Below are 16,960 nucleotides of genomic sequence, written 5' to 3' on the forward strand. Positions count from 1 at the left end.
CAGCAACAAATAGGACAGACCCACATTCCATTCCCTCCCTCTCCCCTTCCTGTCTTTTCTATACTGTTCCTGTCCCTCCTGGCCCAGCCCTGCCCTCTGGGGGACCTTGGGGGTCACTGTAGGAGTCAGGCCCCCCACGAGGGCCCCGTAAGGAGACTGGGGAAAGGCTTGGCCCAGGGCGGGCTGGGATGTCTCACTTCACATTTTGCTGCGCCTGGGCGGAGGGAGGCGGGCCCCAGGGGCCGGGAGAGGTAGAGAAGCGCACAGCCCGCCGGCCCCGCCTCCCCCCGCCCGCGCTCCTGCCCCCCACTTTCACAGTGTTCTCGCCGGGGGTGGGGGGGGCGGGAGGGCCAGGCGCGGCTCCCTCCCCAGCCCGGCCCCCCCCACTCCGGGTCGTCGGCGCTGCCACCCGGCCGGGACACCGCGAGGAGGCGGTGCTGCGGCGGCCCCGCCCCTTCCCCCTCCCCCACCGGAGGCGGGGCCGCGGCGCGGGCGGGCGGGGCGGCGGCGGTCAGGAGGAGAAGCAGAGCCCGCAGCACTCCATGCAGATCTCCAGGCAGTCGGCCGACTCGCAGCAGGCGTCCACAATGCCGCAGTCCAGGTCGCAGGGCAGGTCGCAGTCGGCGCACTCGCCCGAGCCGCAGCAGCAGCAGCAGCCGAGACATGAGTCCTCGGAGCTGCAGGAGCCGCACGTGGCGCAATCGAGGACGATGTTGCACAGGGTCAGGAACTCGCAGAACAGGCAGGACAGGATGCAGTGGACGCAACAGTCTGCGGGCACGGGCGGGGTACAGGGCCGGTGAGACAGCCAGGGCCGAGGGACCCAGGCTCAGAGGGCTCACGGCCGAGGGCTCGGCGACTCTCCCACTGCTCCCACACGTGGGGATTGCGAGGGGCCCAGCTTTCCAGCTGATGACCCCAAGGCACAGAGTTACATGCACCTGCCCAGTTAGCTGCAGAGCGAGGGTCTGAGCCCAGGCCGTCGGGATTGAGTCCCGGCTCCTCACCACCCTTAGTCATTTATTTACCAAACCCTCGTCGTAGCATGTCCCAGGCACTCTTCTAAGTGTTGGGTCATGAATGAACCCCATTTAAACTTGGAACAACTCCATGAAATGGGGCTACTATTAGCCCCACTTGACAGATGAAGAAACTGAGACACAGAGAAATCGCTTCAGAATATACCCAGAATCCTACCATTCTGCTCGTCTCTCACCCAGGCAACTGCAACAACCTCCTTTCTGGTTGCCCCAGCCCCCACCCTTGACTACCCCTTCCTGCATCGGCTCCCCATGCACTAGCCCAGAGGGACCCTTGCAAAACTTCAGTAGAGTGCATCCCTCCTGTGCTCAGAACCCTCTGGTGGCTTCCACCTCCCTAGGATGAGATCTGGTCTCCTCCCACACACTGTCCTCCTGGAACACACTGCGGTGGCCTTCCCTGACCACCATCTTTAATACTGCAACCTGCGGGCCCCACCCCAGCACCCTCAGCCCCTTGCCCTGGCCTGCCTCGCCTCTCCCCTGGAAGGACTTATCACCTTCCATGGCACTATGCGGCTCTCTCCTCCCACTAAAATGTAAGCTCCACAAGGACAGGCATTTTTGTCCCCTGTAGTCACTGATATGTTACAAGTCCCTAGAAGGCGCCTGCCATTGAGGTGCTGAGTAAATAGATGGTAAGTGAATGAATGTATGAGTCTACCCATGGGCAGCCAGCTGGTAAGTGGTGGAGCTGGGAATCGAAACCAGGCAGGCTGGCTCTGGAGCCTGCGCTCTGAGCTGCTCGCTGGGCTGCCAGGATGCTGAGCCAGCCTCCCTCACGGGGGGCTGGGCATGCAGCGCAGTGTCCAGTTCCCCTTACCAGGTGGGTCCCTGGCACCAGGCTGCTGGTCCTGAGGGAGTCCCACACTGCCATGGAGGGTGTGACTCTGCCATTCCATTTCTGTGTGGAGGTACTGGGGTTCTTGTATAGCTGGCACCCTGCCATCTACCTGAAAACTGAACAAGGAAGTTCTCTTCAAATGCAAATCCAGTGAAGTCACTACCCTGTTTAAAATCCTTCAATGGCTCCCTATTGCCGTCCAGATAAACTTTGCTTAAGAGAGAGAGAGAGCACGCGTGTAGGGGGTGGGGGGCAGAGGGAGAGAGAGAGAGAATCTTAAACAGGCTCCATATCCAGCTTGAAGCCAGAGTCAGGGCGCGATCCCCTGACCCTGAGATCATGACCTGAGCCGAAATTCAGAGTCAGACCCTTAACCGACTCAGCCACCCAGGCACCCTATGCCCTCCAGATAAAGTCTAGGTCCAGTGCACAGTTTACAAGGTGCCTCCCACCCCTACAGCCCCTGCCTGCTTGGACTCTCACCTCCCCCCATTCCTCACCTAGAATTTCATAATCTAGCCAAGATAGCCTTTCTCATTTCTGTGCTAATACTCCCCTGGCTAGATCCTCCTACTCACCATTTAAGGCTTGCTCAGACACCTTCGGAGCTTTCCCAGACTCTCCTCCCCAGCTTTCTGGGCTGGTGTGGGTGTCCCCTGTGTTTACATGACCTCCTGTGTGTGGCTTTACCACTGTATTTATCACCCCATATGGTGATTACCTGTTTGTCTTTCTCATGAGAGCTTTGTGAGGCCAGGGACCGGGTACCCAGCGCATAGCACAGTGCCTGGCTCACAGCAGAGGCCCAGGACATTTTTAAATGAATGAACATTCCTTTCATAATTAAGACTGTTGGGCAGAATCTTCTCTGTGGGAAGGCTGATGAACATTTTATGTGCAAATGTGTATGCTGAATCCTGTTTGCAGAAGACCACGCCGGAATCCCCGTGTGGACAGGACGCACTTAAGAATTCTGGGGTGAAGGTCGAGCACTACTGAGCTATAGGCAGCTGTCATCCTGGCGGAACTAATGCCTGGGCTGGGGGCAGGGAAGCCGGCTGTCTGGGGCGGCCCAGCGGGGGCTTATATTGCAGGAACAATGGCTGGCGTGTTCCCCGGTTAAGTACCCAAAGGTGCATCATTTTATTCTGCCAGGTATTCTGCTCTCACTAAACAGGCGGTCCATGCCTTGAGGAAAATTTTGTTTCCAAAAATGGAGTGGCTTATGCTGGCTCAGCCCAGATGGTTTCATTCCTTGTTACAGCCACTCTGGGAGAGCACGCATGGGAAGGGGTTGGTCTTGAGAAGGCAGATAGGCCTCACTTTCCCCAGCAGGTGTAGCTGTGGCCAGATTCCCCGGAGGCAGTGTCAAAACCCGGTCTCCTGGGCCCCACCCAGAGGTTCAGGTCCGGGAGGCCTGGCGTGGCACTGAGCCTGAGCTTCTAACCAGCAACCTGCTGAAGATACTGCGGCTTGTCCCTGCCTCGTGCTTGGAGGGGTCCGGCTGAGGAGGCCTCTCCCAGGGAGAGCGGGGAGGGGATGCTTACCTTCCTGTGCCTGGAGGGGGATCTGGGAGGCAGTAGATTTGGTGCTGCCCTTGCTCTTCTTGCTGCCCTGGCTGGCGAGAGATGGGTGCGTCTGCAACTTCCGGTGGGCCTTGGGGCCACCCAGGGCACCATTCCCTGCCCGCCTGGCACTGCCCAGCTCTGAGGGGTGGCCTGAGCCATTCGCCACTAGTGGGGTGCAGCTCAAGGGGTTCCCCTGAGGCTGGCCTAGAGAGATGATGAGAAAGGTTAATGGGGGTGGGGAGCGCACGGCCTCCCAGAGCTCTGCCCCAATCCTGCCTGCTTCATCCTTAGATACGCCACAGGTCACCTAGCCAGGCTTGTATTCTGCAGATGGGGAAACTGAGGCCCAGAGAGCAGAACTGACTTGCCCAGAGGCACACCAGGAAATAGTTGCGTTGAGCCTGGCTCATGACCCCCAGGCCAGTGCTCATTCCAGAAGAGACAGAGGTGCAAGGCAACAGTGGGGGCTGAGAGCCCTGGACCCAACCTTCTTACCCCACGTGAAATCCATCTCCCGCTCTTGGGGTCCTGGGGTTTTAGCAAGAGTGGCAGTGGTCAGGGGGGAGGGATTAAGGACTGTTTGGCTGGGGGGCGGAGGGACAGCAGTGAAGCATTAACCTTCACCTCGGCCCCTGCCGAGCCCCCAGATATTTCTGCCCTTGGTGTGCTAGGTGATTTATTGGAAACATCTGTTTGGAGATGAATGCCCTGGCCCTGGGCTCCAGGGGCACCTCAGAGCAGCCCCTCTACCTCTTCTCTTCCGCCCCAGCTCCCCTGCCCTGTCTGCCTCTGAGGGGTGGCTGGCAGAGCAAGTCTCCTGGGGAGCCCTGGGGGTCTGGGTGAGGGGGGAGAGAAGGGAGGAGAGCCCTGTGGTGGGGGATCCCCGAGGCCAGGAACTCCCTGAGTCCACATCCCAGGCTGAGGAACCAAACTTCAGCTTCATCAGTGGGGTCCAGGGATTGCTGGCCCTGGGGGTCCCCCCAGAGCACCCAGTCCCTTTCCTTACCTCAGGTTTGCTCACCTGGATGACATGGTTCTGTTTGCAAGAGATGGGGGCAGATACTTGTGTGTGTGTGTGTGTGTGTGTGTGTGTGTGTGTGTGTGTGTGTGTTTGGGGAAGGGGACTGAGAACTCCCTCAGCTGCTCAGGGCTGTTGGCTCCTGGGCAGCACCCTCTGTAAATGCATAAATGTTGGGTACTTCCATCTCTTAGGCACTGGGGTGTGGGTCCCTGACTCCCTCTAGGCTGGGCCCCTGGGTTTGCATCGTAGTACGAGGAGGTGTCTGGGGCGGGGGCAGCTGGAGGCTGAGGAGAGGGGAAGGTGGCCTCAGTGCTTGCCCTGACTGAGAGGGCTGGGCCTTCTACGAAGTGGTTGTAGTGACAGCACATCATGGAGTACTTTCTGCTTGCCAGCCACCCTTCTAAGCGCTTCACACGCCATTCTCTCACGAACCCTCTCAGTTTCTCCCTGAGGCGGTATCCACCTTTCACAGATGAGGAAACTGAGTCCCAGAGAAGCACAGGAACTTGTCCAAGGTCCCACAGCTAGAAAGGGTCAGACGTGGGCCCAGTTTGGAGGCCAAGAGCTGGGACTCAGAGCGCAGAGTGGAGCAGAGGCTGGGAGATGAAGGACTAGGGACGAAGCTGCTCCTATCACAGTCATCCCTCGTCTTATAACTTGTACCTTACACGTTAGGCTGTTATTAGGTGCCAACAGCGCGCAGAGAGCTTTCTATAGAGCAGCTTCTTTACGCATCTCGATAGATCTACTGTCACTGGCCCCATTTCACAGATGAAAAAAATGGAGACCCAGAGAGGGTAAAACTTGCCCAAGGTTCCACAGCCAAGAGGTGGAGCAGGGGCACGGAGAGGCGGGGGGATGGAGGTTGGGAGAAAGGCACCGAAGGCCAGATGGGGAGTCAAGAGAGGATGGGAGACACAGCTCTGGAGAAGCTCCACGCCTGGGAGCATTTGGCCCTGAGGTGCGGCGGGTGCCTGCATCTGGGTAAACAGGGGTAAGGCCACGGCAAGCAGCCAGGCCTGAATCATCCCGCTCCCACCTCTTGGCCCCACGCGGGAGACTGGCCCGAGTCCTTGGCCCGCTTCCGTGCCCCCTGCCCCGATGCCTAAACATGGGCACAGTGACTGGAGGGTGGGAGTGTGTGGTCAGCTGAGGGCCCTGGGAGGTTTGGGCAGACACAGAGCTTGCCTGTGGCCATGGCCATGGGGGTGGTCATGGGAGCTGAGTCACAGAGCAAACACTCGGGCCCATAGACACAGAGGTGTCTGTCCAACTCCCATCCAGACCCCCTCCTCTGTGGCCACGGCGCTGACCTCTTTCTCTCAGTTCTGCTGGTGGGTGTGTCTAGAGGCTGAGGGCAGTGCGCTAGCAGGATTTAGTAACCCTAACTTCCAGGGAGTCCAACTTAGCCCCAGATGCCCTGGCTGAAGGCGGCTCCCCCTCAGCCATGCCAGCTGAGCAGGCAGGCACAGGAAAGAGCCCTGGGCCAGGAGACCTGAGTTCCTCAGCTGTGTCCAGGCTGAGTGGGTCTGCGTGCCTCAGTTTCCTCATCTGTAAAATGGACTTGGCACTCGCTGTCCTGTACAGGCTGGTTTGAAGAGTCTGAAACCAGTCAGCGAAAGAAAGTTGGAAAGTGCACATGTGTCTATCGATTTTGTGGATCTTCTTATTAACTACAAACAGCTCTGGCTGCCCCTTCCCCTGCTCTTGAGGGTGAGGGCCGAGAACTCCCTCCCTCCCAGGACCTCCTTGGGGGCCTTGAGCCAAGCCTGGGAATAGGCTCCTTTCTGCTCAGAGTAACTGGGGGTTTCTCTCTTTCCTTTTCACCCTCAATACCCTGAAGGGTGGGGCTGCAGGGGGCTCTGGCTCTGGGGCCTCAGCACCCCCAGCTCTCTTCCTCCTTTCATATGGTCCCACGCCCTCTGCTCTTGAACCATATTGCCTGCAGCCCGTCCACCCTCCTTGTGAAGTAATGTTATACTAATCATTTTGTATGTGGAGGTCTCTTTCCTAGACAGAAAGGATGGTGACCGTGTCCTACACCTTTTCGTTGCCCACACTTCAAGGTTTTGGCCCAGTGCTGGGCTCCCACAGGCACGCACCGCATTTCCACCAGCCCGTAGGGATAGGATTCCCTAGCATGACCCCTACATGTTGCCATTCCCACCCCTCGGCCCCCTAGGACTCACATGTCACAGCTTCTGTGGGGACATCGAGGTCAGTACTGTCCAGGGGCTGAGGGGCCCCAGGGCCATTACCCTGGGGCATGGGGGATTCCGCTTCCTCCAGGGAGCCTTCCTCTAGCGCTGCCTCCACAGGGTGAGTGGATCCGGTTACTACCTCCAGCCCAGGCAGGAGGGATGGGGTCTGGGCTAGAGACAAAGCACATGACCAAGGTATAGTTTCCCGGTGCCCCTCCTGTCTGCCCAGCCCTGGTCCCCTTCCCACAGCCCAGAATGCCATAAGCCCTCATTCTCGGCCTCTTTGTACCAGCTACCCAGCCCTTACCCTATCTGGCAATGGTGCCAGGCTCCAAAATAGAAAGCTCCCAAAACGCAAAGTCAGGAGGGATCAAGGGTGTGTGTGTGTGCGCGTGTGTGTGTACGAGTGTGTGCACGTGCACACTTGGGTCTGTGTAGTTGTCAGGGAGAGGGGTCAGAGATGTGCAGCAGAAAGGGACATGGGGAGAAACACAGCACAGGAGAGGACAGACAGATGGCCAGTGATGGAGGGACAGGAACAGGCATCTAGAGTGACAGGAAGAGGGAAAGAACCAAAGGGCCAGTGAAAGGCAGAAGCCGAGAGAGATGGCATCAGAAGGTGGGATTGGGCGCCGAAGGAGGGAGCCCCAGAAACCCTGGGGCAGACAGCTTGGGACAGGAGGGAGACTCAGCAGAAAGTGAGGGGGAGGCAGGGAAGGGTGGGGACAGAGGCAGAGGTGACAGAGCGGGGAGTATGGGGCAGGCAAGGGTGAGAGGGACACACAGGGAGAAGCCAGGTCAGAGAGGAGGACAGCAGGGAGGGAGAGTCAGAAACCTGGGGTGAGGAGAAGGATGGGCTCGAGGCGGAAGGGCCAGGCAGGAAGAGAGGCAGGGAGGCGGCCCAAGAGGCTGGGAAGAGGCGGACCACAGCCACACGTAATTACAGTGACTGGCTCGACGCCTCTGAGCAGGGTGGGCGGAAGGCAGAAATGGAGCCTCCTTCAAACCCACAGCTCCTGAGGCAGCAGGACTAGGGCCCCCTGCGGCCGGCGGCCGGGTTGGGGGGGGCGGGGGGGGCGGAGTTTGGGAGGGATGGGAGGTGGGGGAGGGAGGCAGCGAGGGGCCTGAGCTCCCATCCCTCAGTGTCACCAGGGATGGAGGAAGGCCTGAGGGTGAGCAGGGTGCAGGGTGCACCCCAAGCCTCTCATCAGACCCCCAGTTGTGCAGTCCGGGGGACGGGGGCTTCGAGAGGGTGCCCCCCCACATGCCATTTTGGGAGCAGGGGAGACACAGAAACGAGACTCAGAAAGACACAGAAACCACGAGGGCATAGGGAGAGGAGAGCCACAGGCAGTCAGAGAAGGAAGAGAAAGGGCAGGAACCCAGAGACTGAACGATCACCACCCGCCTGTGCACACCACACAAAGTGACCAAGAGAGAGACACGCCCAGGGCGACCGAGTGATAGACAAAAGACTAGTCTTGGAAATAGAAACAGACTCAATCACAGAGAACAGAGGGGCCTACATGCGCTGGCTTTCTCTGAGCTATCTCCAAATGAAGCCCAGCCAAGACAGGAGGCAGGAAGCCACCATCAGGAAAGCCAATGAGGGTGGGGCAGGCAGGTCTGGGGCCTGGGAGCAGCCTGAGGGGAGGGAACCATCCAGGGGCTCAGCTGCCCCCCTGGACCTGAGCAGTCCTTGTTCCAGAGATGCCCAATCCCCCACAGCCTGGGGAACCAGGCCCCAGGGGACCCAGGGGACCCAGGTAGGTAGTTCACACCTGCCTGGGAAAACCACAGGCCCTTTGCAGAGACAGGAGCTGGGGTGGGAGAGGGGCACAGGACTCCTGCAAGCTCGGGAGGGTGGCAGAGTTATAGGCTTGGCACCCCTCATGGTGACCCCGGCTGCTCCAGGGAGGGAGGGGTCGGTTCTGTCCTGCCCCATCCAGTCTTTGGGCCAGTTGAGAGCCCCCTATCTCCTGGGTTCATGAGAGAGGAATCAAATGGCCTTTGGAAGATCACAGGGCTGGGGCAAGGGGACCAGGGGAGCTGAGATGACACACAGGGTGGAGGGAGGAGCGATGCCTGCTGGATGGTGCCTCTCCCAGCCCCGAGCCTGGGCTACAACAGCTCAGCCATGGCTCTTGGGTCTAATACTAAGCTGGCATGAAGAGGGAGGCTCAGGCCTTGCTCCAGATTCCTAGGAAGGGAGGGGCCTGCCCAGTTCCAGCCTTTGGCCCTTAGAGGCACTGTGCCATGGCCCTGACGGGTAGCACTGTCTCTCCCGTGTGGTATAATGAAAAAGGCCTGAGCGAGGAGCTGGAAGATCCAAGCCCTGGCTTTTATCAGTAGCCAACTTGGGCAAGTTACCAAGACTCATGTTTCCTTGTGTGTAAAGGGTGGTGGTGGGGGGGGGATCCTTATGCTTATCCCTCAGGGTTTCCAAGAGTAAATGAGATGCTCAGCAGTGCCCAGAACGCAGGGGGCCATTCATGAACCTTCTGTCCACATACCTTCTTTCCTCCTTTCCTTCCTTCCTGCCTGCCCTCCACCTTCCCTCCCTCCCTTCCTGTGCTGTTTGGTTTAATATTTATGAAGCAGCTATGATGCCCCTTGCAGTATGCCAAGTGCTGGGTAGACCAAAACCAGGAAGAGGAGGTCATTGTCTCAGGAGTCATCTGTGAGGGGTGGGGTGCAGTCACATACACCGAGGGGCAAGAGGTGCACCAGGGCTGTGGAGGCACAGAAGCTGGGCACTCATTCCAGGGGTGTGCGTGCACGTGTGTGTGTGTCTGGGAGGCTTCCTGGAGGAGGCAGTGCCCACGCTGGGTCTTGAATAATAATCAATCAGCAAAGAAGGGGGAAAGACCGTTCCGAGAAGGGCAGCAGACACCAACACCCCAGGGTGAGCGGCTGCAGCATGAGCAAGGGAAGCCACAGCCGTTTGGTGGTGTTGAGGCTGGAGAGCCTAGAGAACTGGGGCCTCGTGGTCACTTCGCAGGCTCCCTCCTGAGGTCACTGGGGTGCACAGGGATGACACCATCGGTCCTGTAGTAGAAGGAGCCAGGAATGCAGCTCTCATGGCCCCCCTCCAGGGTTGGAGAGGGATGAAGGCGAGACAGGTCCCCATCTGTGCCCTCCTTCCCCCGTGTCGCGACTCTCTGGCAGCATCTCCTTGTAGGTCACCTACAGGTTTGGTGACCTGGAGGCCAGAAGGGACAAGTAGTTAGAGAGCCCAGACCAAGTCCCGAGGAGACCCTCCTGCAGGGAACCTGCCGTTCTAGGGCGAGCTTCAGACCTCAGAAGGGTATCAGGGAGGCAAGACAATCCAGTCCAGTCACCTTGACCTGGAAACACGGAGACACAGGTCTCCTGGAGCCAAGAGGTGACCCTGCAGATGCGTCACTGAGGGCCTAAGAGGAACCCGTGCTGAGTGGCCAGAGACATGGAAGCAGAATGAGAAGGCATTAAGAAGTGGTGGGAAGACCGGAACTCTGAATGAGAGGCACTACCTGGAGGGCCCAGTGCCAAGAAACAGCTCTCCCTAGAAGCCCGCGGAGAAGAGAAGTCAGACAACAGGGGGAGCCCCAGGGCTCAACCATCAAGAGACCAAAACAGCCTCATTTTCCTTCCTGTGACCATGAGCCCCCACTGTTCAGCACAGAGGGGAGAACATCTCTGTGGAGAAGCTCCCAGAGGAATGTTCAAGAGGGTAGAGATGCAGAGTGCGCTGGAAGGAAGTGGAGGCCAGCAAAGGCCAAGGGCTCTTGTATGGATGTGCAATTCATGTTTGGCATAAAGGTGCCTGCCCAGGCTGGCAGGAGCGCCTGGTTACAGCCCCATCCTCCCCGGAGGCGCCATCTGCCTGCCCAGCTACATCCCTGCTCTGTGTGACCTGAGGGCCACTTTTGTCTAAGGTGCACAGGGGGTCACACATGCCCTGTCACACGGCATCTCTGAGCAGAAGCTCCTGCCCTGCACCTCTTTCTAGGGTCTCCATCTACAAGAGGGGAACACAGAAAGGCAGCAGCCCCTTATGCCTTGACACACTTTGTTCCCTAACACGGGATAGGGTTGGAGCCAATACCCTGAGTTCTGGAAAGACCTCCCAGCAGAGAGTGGAAACGTGCTGTTTAAGTCCATAAGCCTGGGGCGCCTGGGTGGCTCAGGTGGTTAAGCGTCTGCCTTCAGCTCAGGTCATGGTCCCCAGGCCCCGGGATCGAGTTCTATGTTGTCAGGCTCCCGGCTCAGCAGGGAGTCTGCCTCTCCCTCTCCCTCTGCTTTTCCCTCTGCTCGTGCTCTCTCTCTCACAATCAAATAAATAAATAAAATCTTTAAAAAATAAATTCATAAGCCCAGGAGGGAAGGCCAAGAGACTCACAACTTCAGCAGGAACTCTGTTGAGTTCCTTCTGGCCGCCTGCTGTCCACCAAGGTGAGGGGTGGGACAAGGAATGGGGGTACCTCTTCTAGGCGGGATGGGTTCACTCCAAGCCCGGAGAGTGCCCACAGGACCCTTGTTCTGGAGCTCCGATCTCTGGTCACTCAAACCCAGACCTCTCCATGGTCTTGTGGACAGTGGATCTAAGCTTCCCCCTTGGAGCTGTGACCATCTCTGGAGAGGGCCAGGATCTCTCTGCTCAGAGAGTAGTGACTGAACTCCATACTTCAAGCTCTCCTTGGCCTGGCATTCAAGGCCTCAGTCAACATCTTCAATCTGATGAATGGACAGGGATCCTGTGTTCCAGGCAGCCTGACCTCTCCATGGCCCCAGGTCACCACTGGGCCTTCCGACCAATCCACCCATATGCTTACATGTTTTCTCTTGACCACGAGGTTCTAACCCTCTCCTCTCCCACTCCCCAAATCCAACCTATCTTTCAGGCCTCCCCAGCTTGCTCCCTTGGGGTGGTGGCAGAATTCACCCCTGCACCCCCGGGGGCACTCAGCAAGTGTCTGTTGCTGAGGACTGAATCCTGGAATTGGGAATGCCCCAGGTCAGGGGCAGAAGAGAGAACGAGGGGGTGAGGATTAGGGGTGGCACTTGGCTCCAAACCCTAAGGAGGCGAGAATTTGGGCTCACAGGATGCACCGTTGTGACACGCCAGTCCCAGTCCCAGCCCCAGCCCCGGGGCTGAGGACTGAAGAGGGCTTGAGCTGGCCAGTTAGGCTGGGTCGAGTTGGTCTTATTTTAGGTCTGAAGGCTCCAATTCCCCAGGAAATTCAATTTAGAACCAAGAGCAGGAATGTGACGCCTCAGTGCTGGACAGAAATCTGCTGTGGGTTAGGGAGCCAGGCTCTCCAGGGCTCGCAGGGGTGGGTGGGAAGGAGGCACTGGGGGGGAGCCAAGGTGTGGGGGCTTGGCCACCTGCCCCAATCAGAGGTGCCCTGAGTCCCCTTGCACCGTGTCTGCATCTTGGGCAGCTGAGGGCAGGGGTGACTTCCTCCCTGGCTGTCCTGCCAGCCAGGCCCCCCAGAGGCAGTGCTCAGGCCCTGCTCTTCTGTCGACGCTCAGCAGGGAGTGTGGGGGATTCTGGTCTCGGCTTCAGGCGTCTGTGGGGTTTTGGCTGCGACTCCTGCGGTTTGGGCTTCCTGGGCAGTAGGGCTCATTCTCCCAAGGCGGCAGAGCCAGGCCTCCTCGAGTTATGAAAGCCACATTGTCTGGCCCAGCCCAGGCTGGGGAGGGGGCTCTCTGAGCCTCTGGAGGGTGGGGGGGGGGCGCCTCAAGTTACAGCCTAGGGCTTTACCCCTCCAGATGGCCCACCCTGCCCCAGCACATTAAGTCCCTCCTCTCCCTGCTGAGACTCAGAATGGGTCACAGGGGGGCAGTAGATCTTGCAAGGAGGTAGCGGGGGAGAGAGCAGAGAAGAATAAGCGGAGAAAGAAGGCAGGGCAAAGGGAGAGGGTGGGAGAAGAGAGGCCCAGAAAGTGAGGAGGGGTGAGAGAGGCCAAGAGGGAGAGAGGCTCCCAGACACAGAGAAAGATTCTTCCCAGTCCCGCCCCAACCTCTCTCTCTCCAGGCTGAAGGAGTCCACTTCTTGGAGGAGCTCATTCCCCAGAAGTCTCTGCTCCAGGGGCCCCACCAAGAGGAGAGGATCTGAGGGCTAGTGCGGATACACAGCAGACACATCAGTCCCATGTATGCGTTGGCCCTTGGCCAGCCATCTCCCACTGGTCCTCGCTCTGCTGTAGGAGCCGCCCCGCCAGGCCGGGCCTGGGCATGCAGCAGGTAGATGTGGGGAGCCCACAACCTCTCCAACAGGCACACCGGCCCCTATGGACAGATGTGGAGACAGAGGCCAGAGAGGGGAAGTAACTTGTCCAAGGCCATGCAGGGAGTTAGTGTCAGAGGTCCAGGACCCGACCTTCTTATTCAGAGACTCAAAGAGGGGAGAAAGGGAGGAAGGCAAAAAATGAGTCTAACCTACAGCTGGGACTGAAGTCCCGAAATCTGGGCCTAGACTCCTGCTCTCCACCCCACTGCCCCTGAACAAATCCCAGCTGCTCCTGACTTCTCCCTGGCCCTGTGTGCCGCCCTGAGCCTCAGCTTTCATGGGCACAGTCAGGAGAATGGACTGAGAACCACAGCCCCAGGGCGCTCACCCCATACCCCTCAGGGAGTCACAAAGCCTTCCAGGGTTGGAAGGCTCCTGCAGGAATCCCAGAGAGGTTACAAATCCAGTGAATTGGGGGTAGGGGCATTTCACTCTGGCTGTGGGCACTTGGTTGGAGTGGGTGTGCATGTGTATGTGTGTGTGTGTGTGTGTGTGTGTGTGTGTGTGTGCGCGCGCGCGCGTGTGTGTGCGTGTGCACGCGTGCGCGCGCCTGCAGGGTGGGAGCGGCCAGGCCAGGCCAGGCCCGGGTGGAGAGGAAGACCAGGGAGACAAGATGGCACGGAGGGGAGGGGCCGGGTCCTGCAGCCGCTTTCCGCGGACAAAAGTTTTCGGGAAGCGCTAGGCTCTCGTTGGGTTGGGGGAAGGGAAGGAGAGAAAGACTCAGACACCCCAAGCCCCGCCTGAGGCCCCCATAAATATTTACACACTGGGCAGAAAGGTTGGGACACAAATCCCAGACGGACAGACACCGCACTGGTGTGTGTGTGTGTGTGTGTGTGTGTGTGTGTGTGTGTGTGTGTGTGTGTGTGTGTGTGTGGTATTGCGAGTGGGGTAGTTGGAGCCAATTTGGCGCAGCCGCCGTCTCCATTCGGCCCTGCCCCCATCACCCCAGCCCTCCACTCTCTTTGGACCCGGTCCCCGATACTCAAATACCCAGTCTCCTCACCCCCACCTCCACCCAAGCTCCCCAGAACCGTCTCCCCGCGTCTCAGGGAGGAGGAGTGAGAATTAGCAAATCCCCCCACCAACTCCCCCAACCCCCATCTCCCCCCCCCACCCCGGCCCGGCCGCCTGCCCCAGCTCCCTTCCAGCCTCGCTCTCCATCCGCGGTCCTACCTGGGCCCGGGGCTGCGCTGGGGGCTCCATGGGGCGCGTCGCAGTGAGGGGGGCACTGGCCACTCACCTGGGACATCGGCCCGGGACCTGCAGAAAACAGGGCTCAGCGGGCAGGGCCGACCGTCCCCTCGCGCGAGCAGGGGGAGGAGGACGCACAGGGGGTAATCCGGCCGCAGGCGCGCGCCTTCCCCCTTTCGAGCGCGGCCACCGACCAACTCACTCGTGCAAGCTGCGCGCTACTCGCTCGGCCCGGGAGGATCACCGCGCGGGGGCTGCCATGCGCGCCTGCGGAGGGCGCCCCGACCGAGGGGCCGCTCGGCTCCCCGCCGCTCGCCCCGCGCCCCCTCCCCTCTCACTCGCTCCTTTCTCCCATTTCGGCGCCACCTCGCGCCGCTCGCCCCCTTCCTTCTTCCTTCTCTCTCTCCGGCCCCCTCGCTCCTCCCCCGCTCGCCTCTCCCCTCCCCTCTTCCCAGGCCCACCCTCTCCCCGCCCCCTCCTCGCCTTCCCCCGTCGCCCCCTCCCCCCCACGTCCCTTCCCAGCGCTCGGCCCGGCGCAGCCTGGGCCGGACACGTCTGTCCGCGGGGCGCCGCAGCCGGAGCCCCCACAGGAAGCCGACTCCGCGCGTTTCCTCCGCGACCTCGGAGCTGGGCCCCAGTCTCCCCAAATCTCCGCTCGCCCCCAGGCCCAGCGCCCCGAGGGGCCGCCCGAGGAGCTGCGCCTTCGCCTTCTCCTGCCCTCAACTTTGCAAAAGTTTGCAGAAAATTAGGAGAATGAGGGAGAGAAACCACTTTGGCCACAACCGCCTCGAGCCAATTGTCTGAATAATTGTGGCCCCAAATCTCGTAGTCCCAAAGATGGGAGTGATCAGGGTCCTCGGGCACCCTTCGCCCACCCCGTCGGTCTCCGCCCCGGCCCGGGGGCTCACAGACCTCGTGCCCACCCCGCCAGAAGCTGTCCGTCCGGGAAATCCGGTTAGTGACCATCTAGCCTCCCGCGTCCTGTAGGAGCCCCGAGCATCCCTAATCCCCCCAGCCCCGCCAGCTGTGCGTGGGAATTTGTGTCAAAAGACCAACTTTGAAGGCAAGGCGAGGTTCTCGGAGTTCAGCCCTTCTTTTGGCTCGAGACCGGAATCCGAGGCTTTCCAAGATGCGGGTGCTCGGGGAAAGAGGAGAGAAGGGGCCCCTCCAGGCAGGGACAGCCCGACGGCACATCTGGAATTGTGAGCTGGGTCCCTCCTCGGGGCCGTGGGGACAGGGAGGAGCCGCCGTCGGGCAGCTCGAGGGGGGCGAGGACCCTCAACGTGACCCTGGGGCCAGGCCCCCGAGAATGGGGGGAGGGCTTGGAGCCTGCGGCCCGGCGGCTGGGGCTGGGCGCGACCGTGGGATGATCCTCAGGTGGGGCCGCTGCTGGGGTGCCAGCGTCTCGGCCACACTTGACCCAGGCCGCCTCGGAGCCGAGTCTGGGCGCCCCACCACGCCGGCCAGGGAGCAATTAGGGCGGCGGCGGCGGCGGCGGCGGCGGCGGCGCCGGGCCAGTTCCCCAAGTCCCGCCTTCCAGCCCGGGCCTGAAGCAGGGGCCTGGGACGCGGGGGGCCGAGTGAGGGACTCGGTGTCTCTCCTTGGCCTCCTCCAGCCCCCGCAGTCTCTACTTACGCCGCTCCAAGGCCCCTGCGGCGCCGTCGTGGCCAGGACGGGCCGCCGCGCTTTTGCCACCCGCGGCCGCGTCCCTGCGATGAGCCCAGGTGGCTGCGGCCGGAAGGGGGGCTCCGGGGGCCGGGAGGCAGGGTCCCGCTGCTGGGGCCGGGCTGCCTGCTGCGCTACCCCCCCCACCCCCCGGCCTGGCGCCCCTGGAGCCAGCCTCGATCCGGCTGCTGTCTGGGAGCTCCGGAGAGCAGAGTGGACTCCCCCTTCCTGGCAAGGGCTGAGTCACCAGGACGCACCCGCGCCTGGGCTCGGCGACTGCTGCATTCTTACCAGCTTACCTGGGCCTGCGGCATGGGCCTCGCCCTCCTCCAAGGTGGGGGGGGGGGCGTTGTCTCCAGGGCAGGCCCCGCCTTCTCTCCCTGTCCTCTCTGGCATGTAGGGCCCCCTCCCTAACCACAGACCCTAGCGATGCACCCCTTCTCAATCTCTATCCCGGCCCCTAAACTCTGGATCAGCCCAGTCCCGCATCCTTACTGTAAATTGCCTGCTTGAACTCCAAGTCTGAGGAATCTGGCCCAGTCCTAATGAATATGTTTGGTTTGTTGGAAATGTATAATACGCTTTAAATGGAAACCCACACGCCGTTTTACAGGTGCGCTCATTTGGTGAAAATTCAGTAAGGTGAACATTTAAGGTACATGCAGTTTTTTTCTATGCCTATTATGCTTGAATAAAAAACTTAAAAAATCAGTGTTCCAGGGCAGAGCACAGTATGATGTGAGGGCCAGGTGGTGGGCCTCCGCATGGCATGGGACTACAGTTCACATCCCAGCTCCACCATCCTCGTGTTTCCCTGAAGAAGTCTGTTCACTTCTCTGAGTCTCAGGAGGGATGAACATTGGGGCCCTCGGTAGGGAAATCAATCCTTTTACTGTTACCCAGGGCCAGGACTAGGGTAAGGTAAATGGGGCCCTTGGCTAGGGTGCAAAATTTAGAAGGGTGCTGAGGTAAATAACGTTTTAATCCAATATTTTAGTATTTAAAAAAATCAGCAAATCACAGCCCTGCCAGCCAGTTTTCTATTTTTATAAATAAAGTTTTACTGAAACCAGGGCTGGGCTTAGAGTGAAGCCAATGAGACAGGATTATGCAAGTGCAGGGTTAGATCCTGTGTTGATTAAAGTATTGGCAA

General features: G+C 59.8%; 1 protein-coding gene across 1 annotated transcript; it reads right to left on the reverse strand.

The window, feature by feature from the left end:
* Nucleotides 1-511: 511 nt before the first annotated feature.
* On the reverse strand, nucleotides 512-14,200 carry MDFI (MyoD family inhibitor). Its single transcript, XM_028097482.1, has 4 exons — nucleotides 14,125-14,200; nucleotides 6,663-6,845; nucleotides 3,432-3,656; nucleotides 512-771 (listed from the first exon to the last, which is right to left on the reverse strand). The coding sequence occupies exons 1-4, from the start codon at nucleotides 14,198-14,200 to the stop codon at nucleotides 512-514; spliced, it is 744 nt and encodes a 247-aa protein (XP_027953283.1).
* Nucleotides 14,201-16,960: the final 2,760 nt, after the last annotated feature.

Source organism: Eumetopias jubatus, unplaced genomic scaffold (genome assembly GCF_037043125.1).
Source record: "Eumetopias jubatus isolate StellerSeaLion01/CBP00866 unplaced genomic scaffold, mEumJub1_p1.0 scaffold_6, whole genome shotgun sequence".
NCBI classification, from domain to species: Eukaryota; Metazoa; Chordata; class Mammalia; order Carnivora; family Otariidae; genus Eumetopias; species Eumetopias jubatus.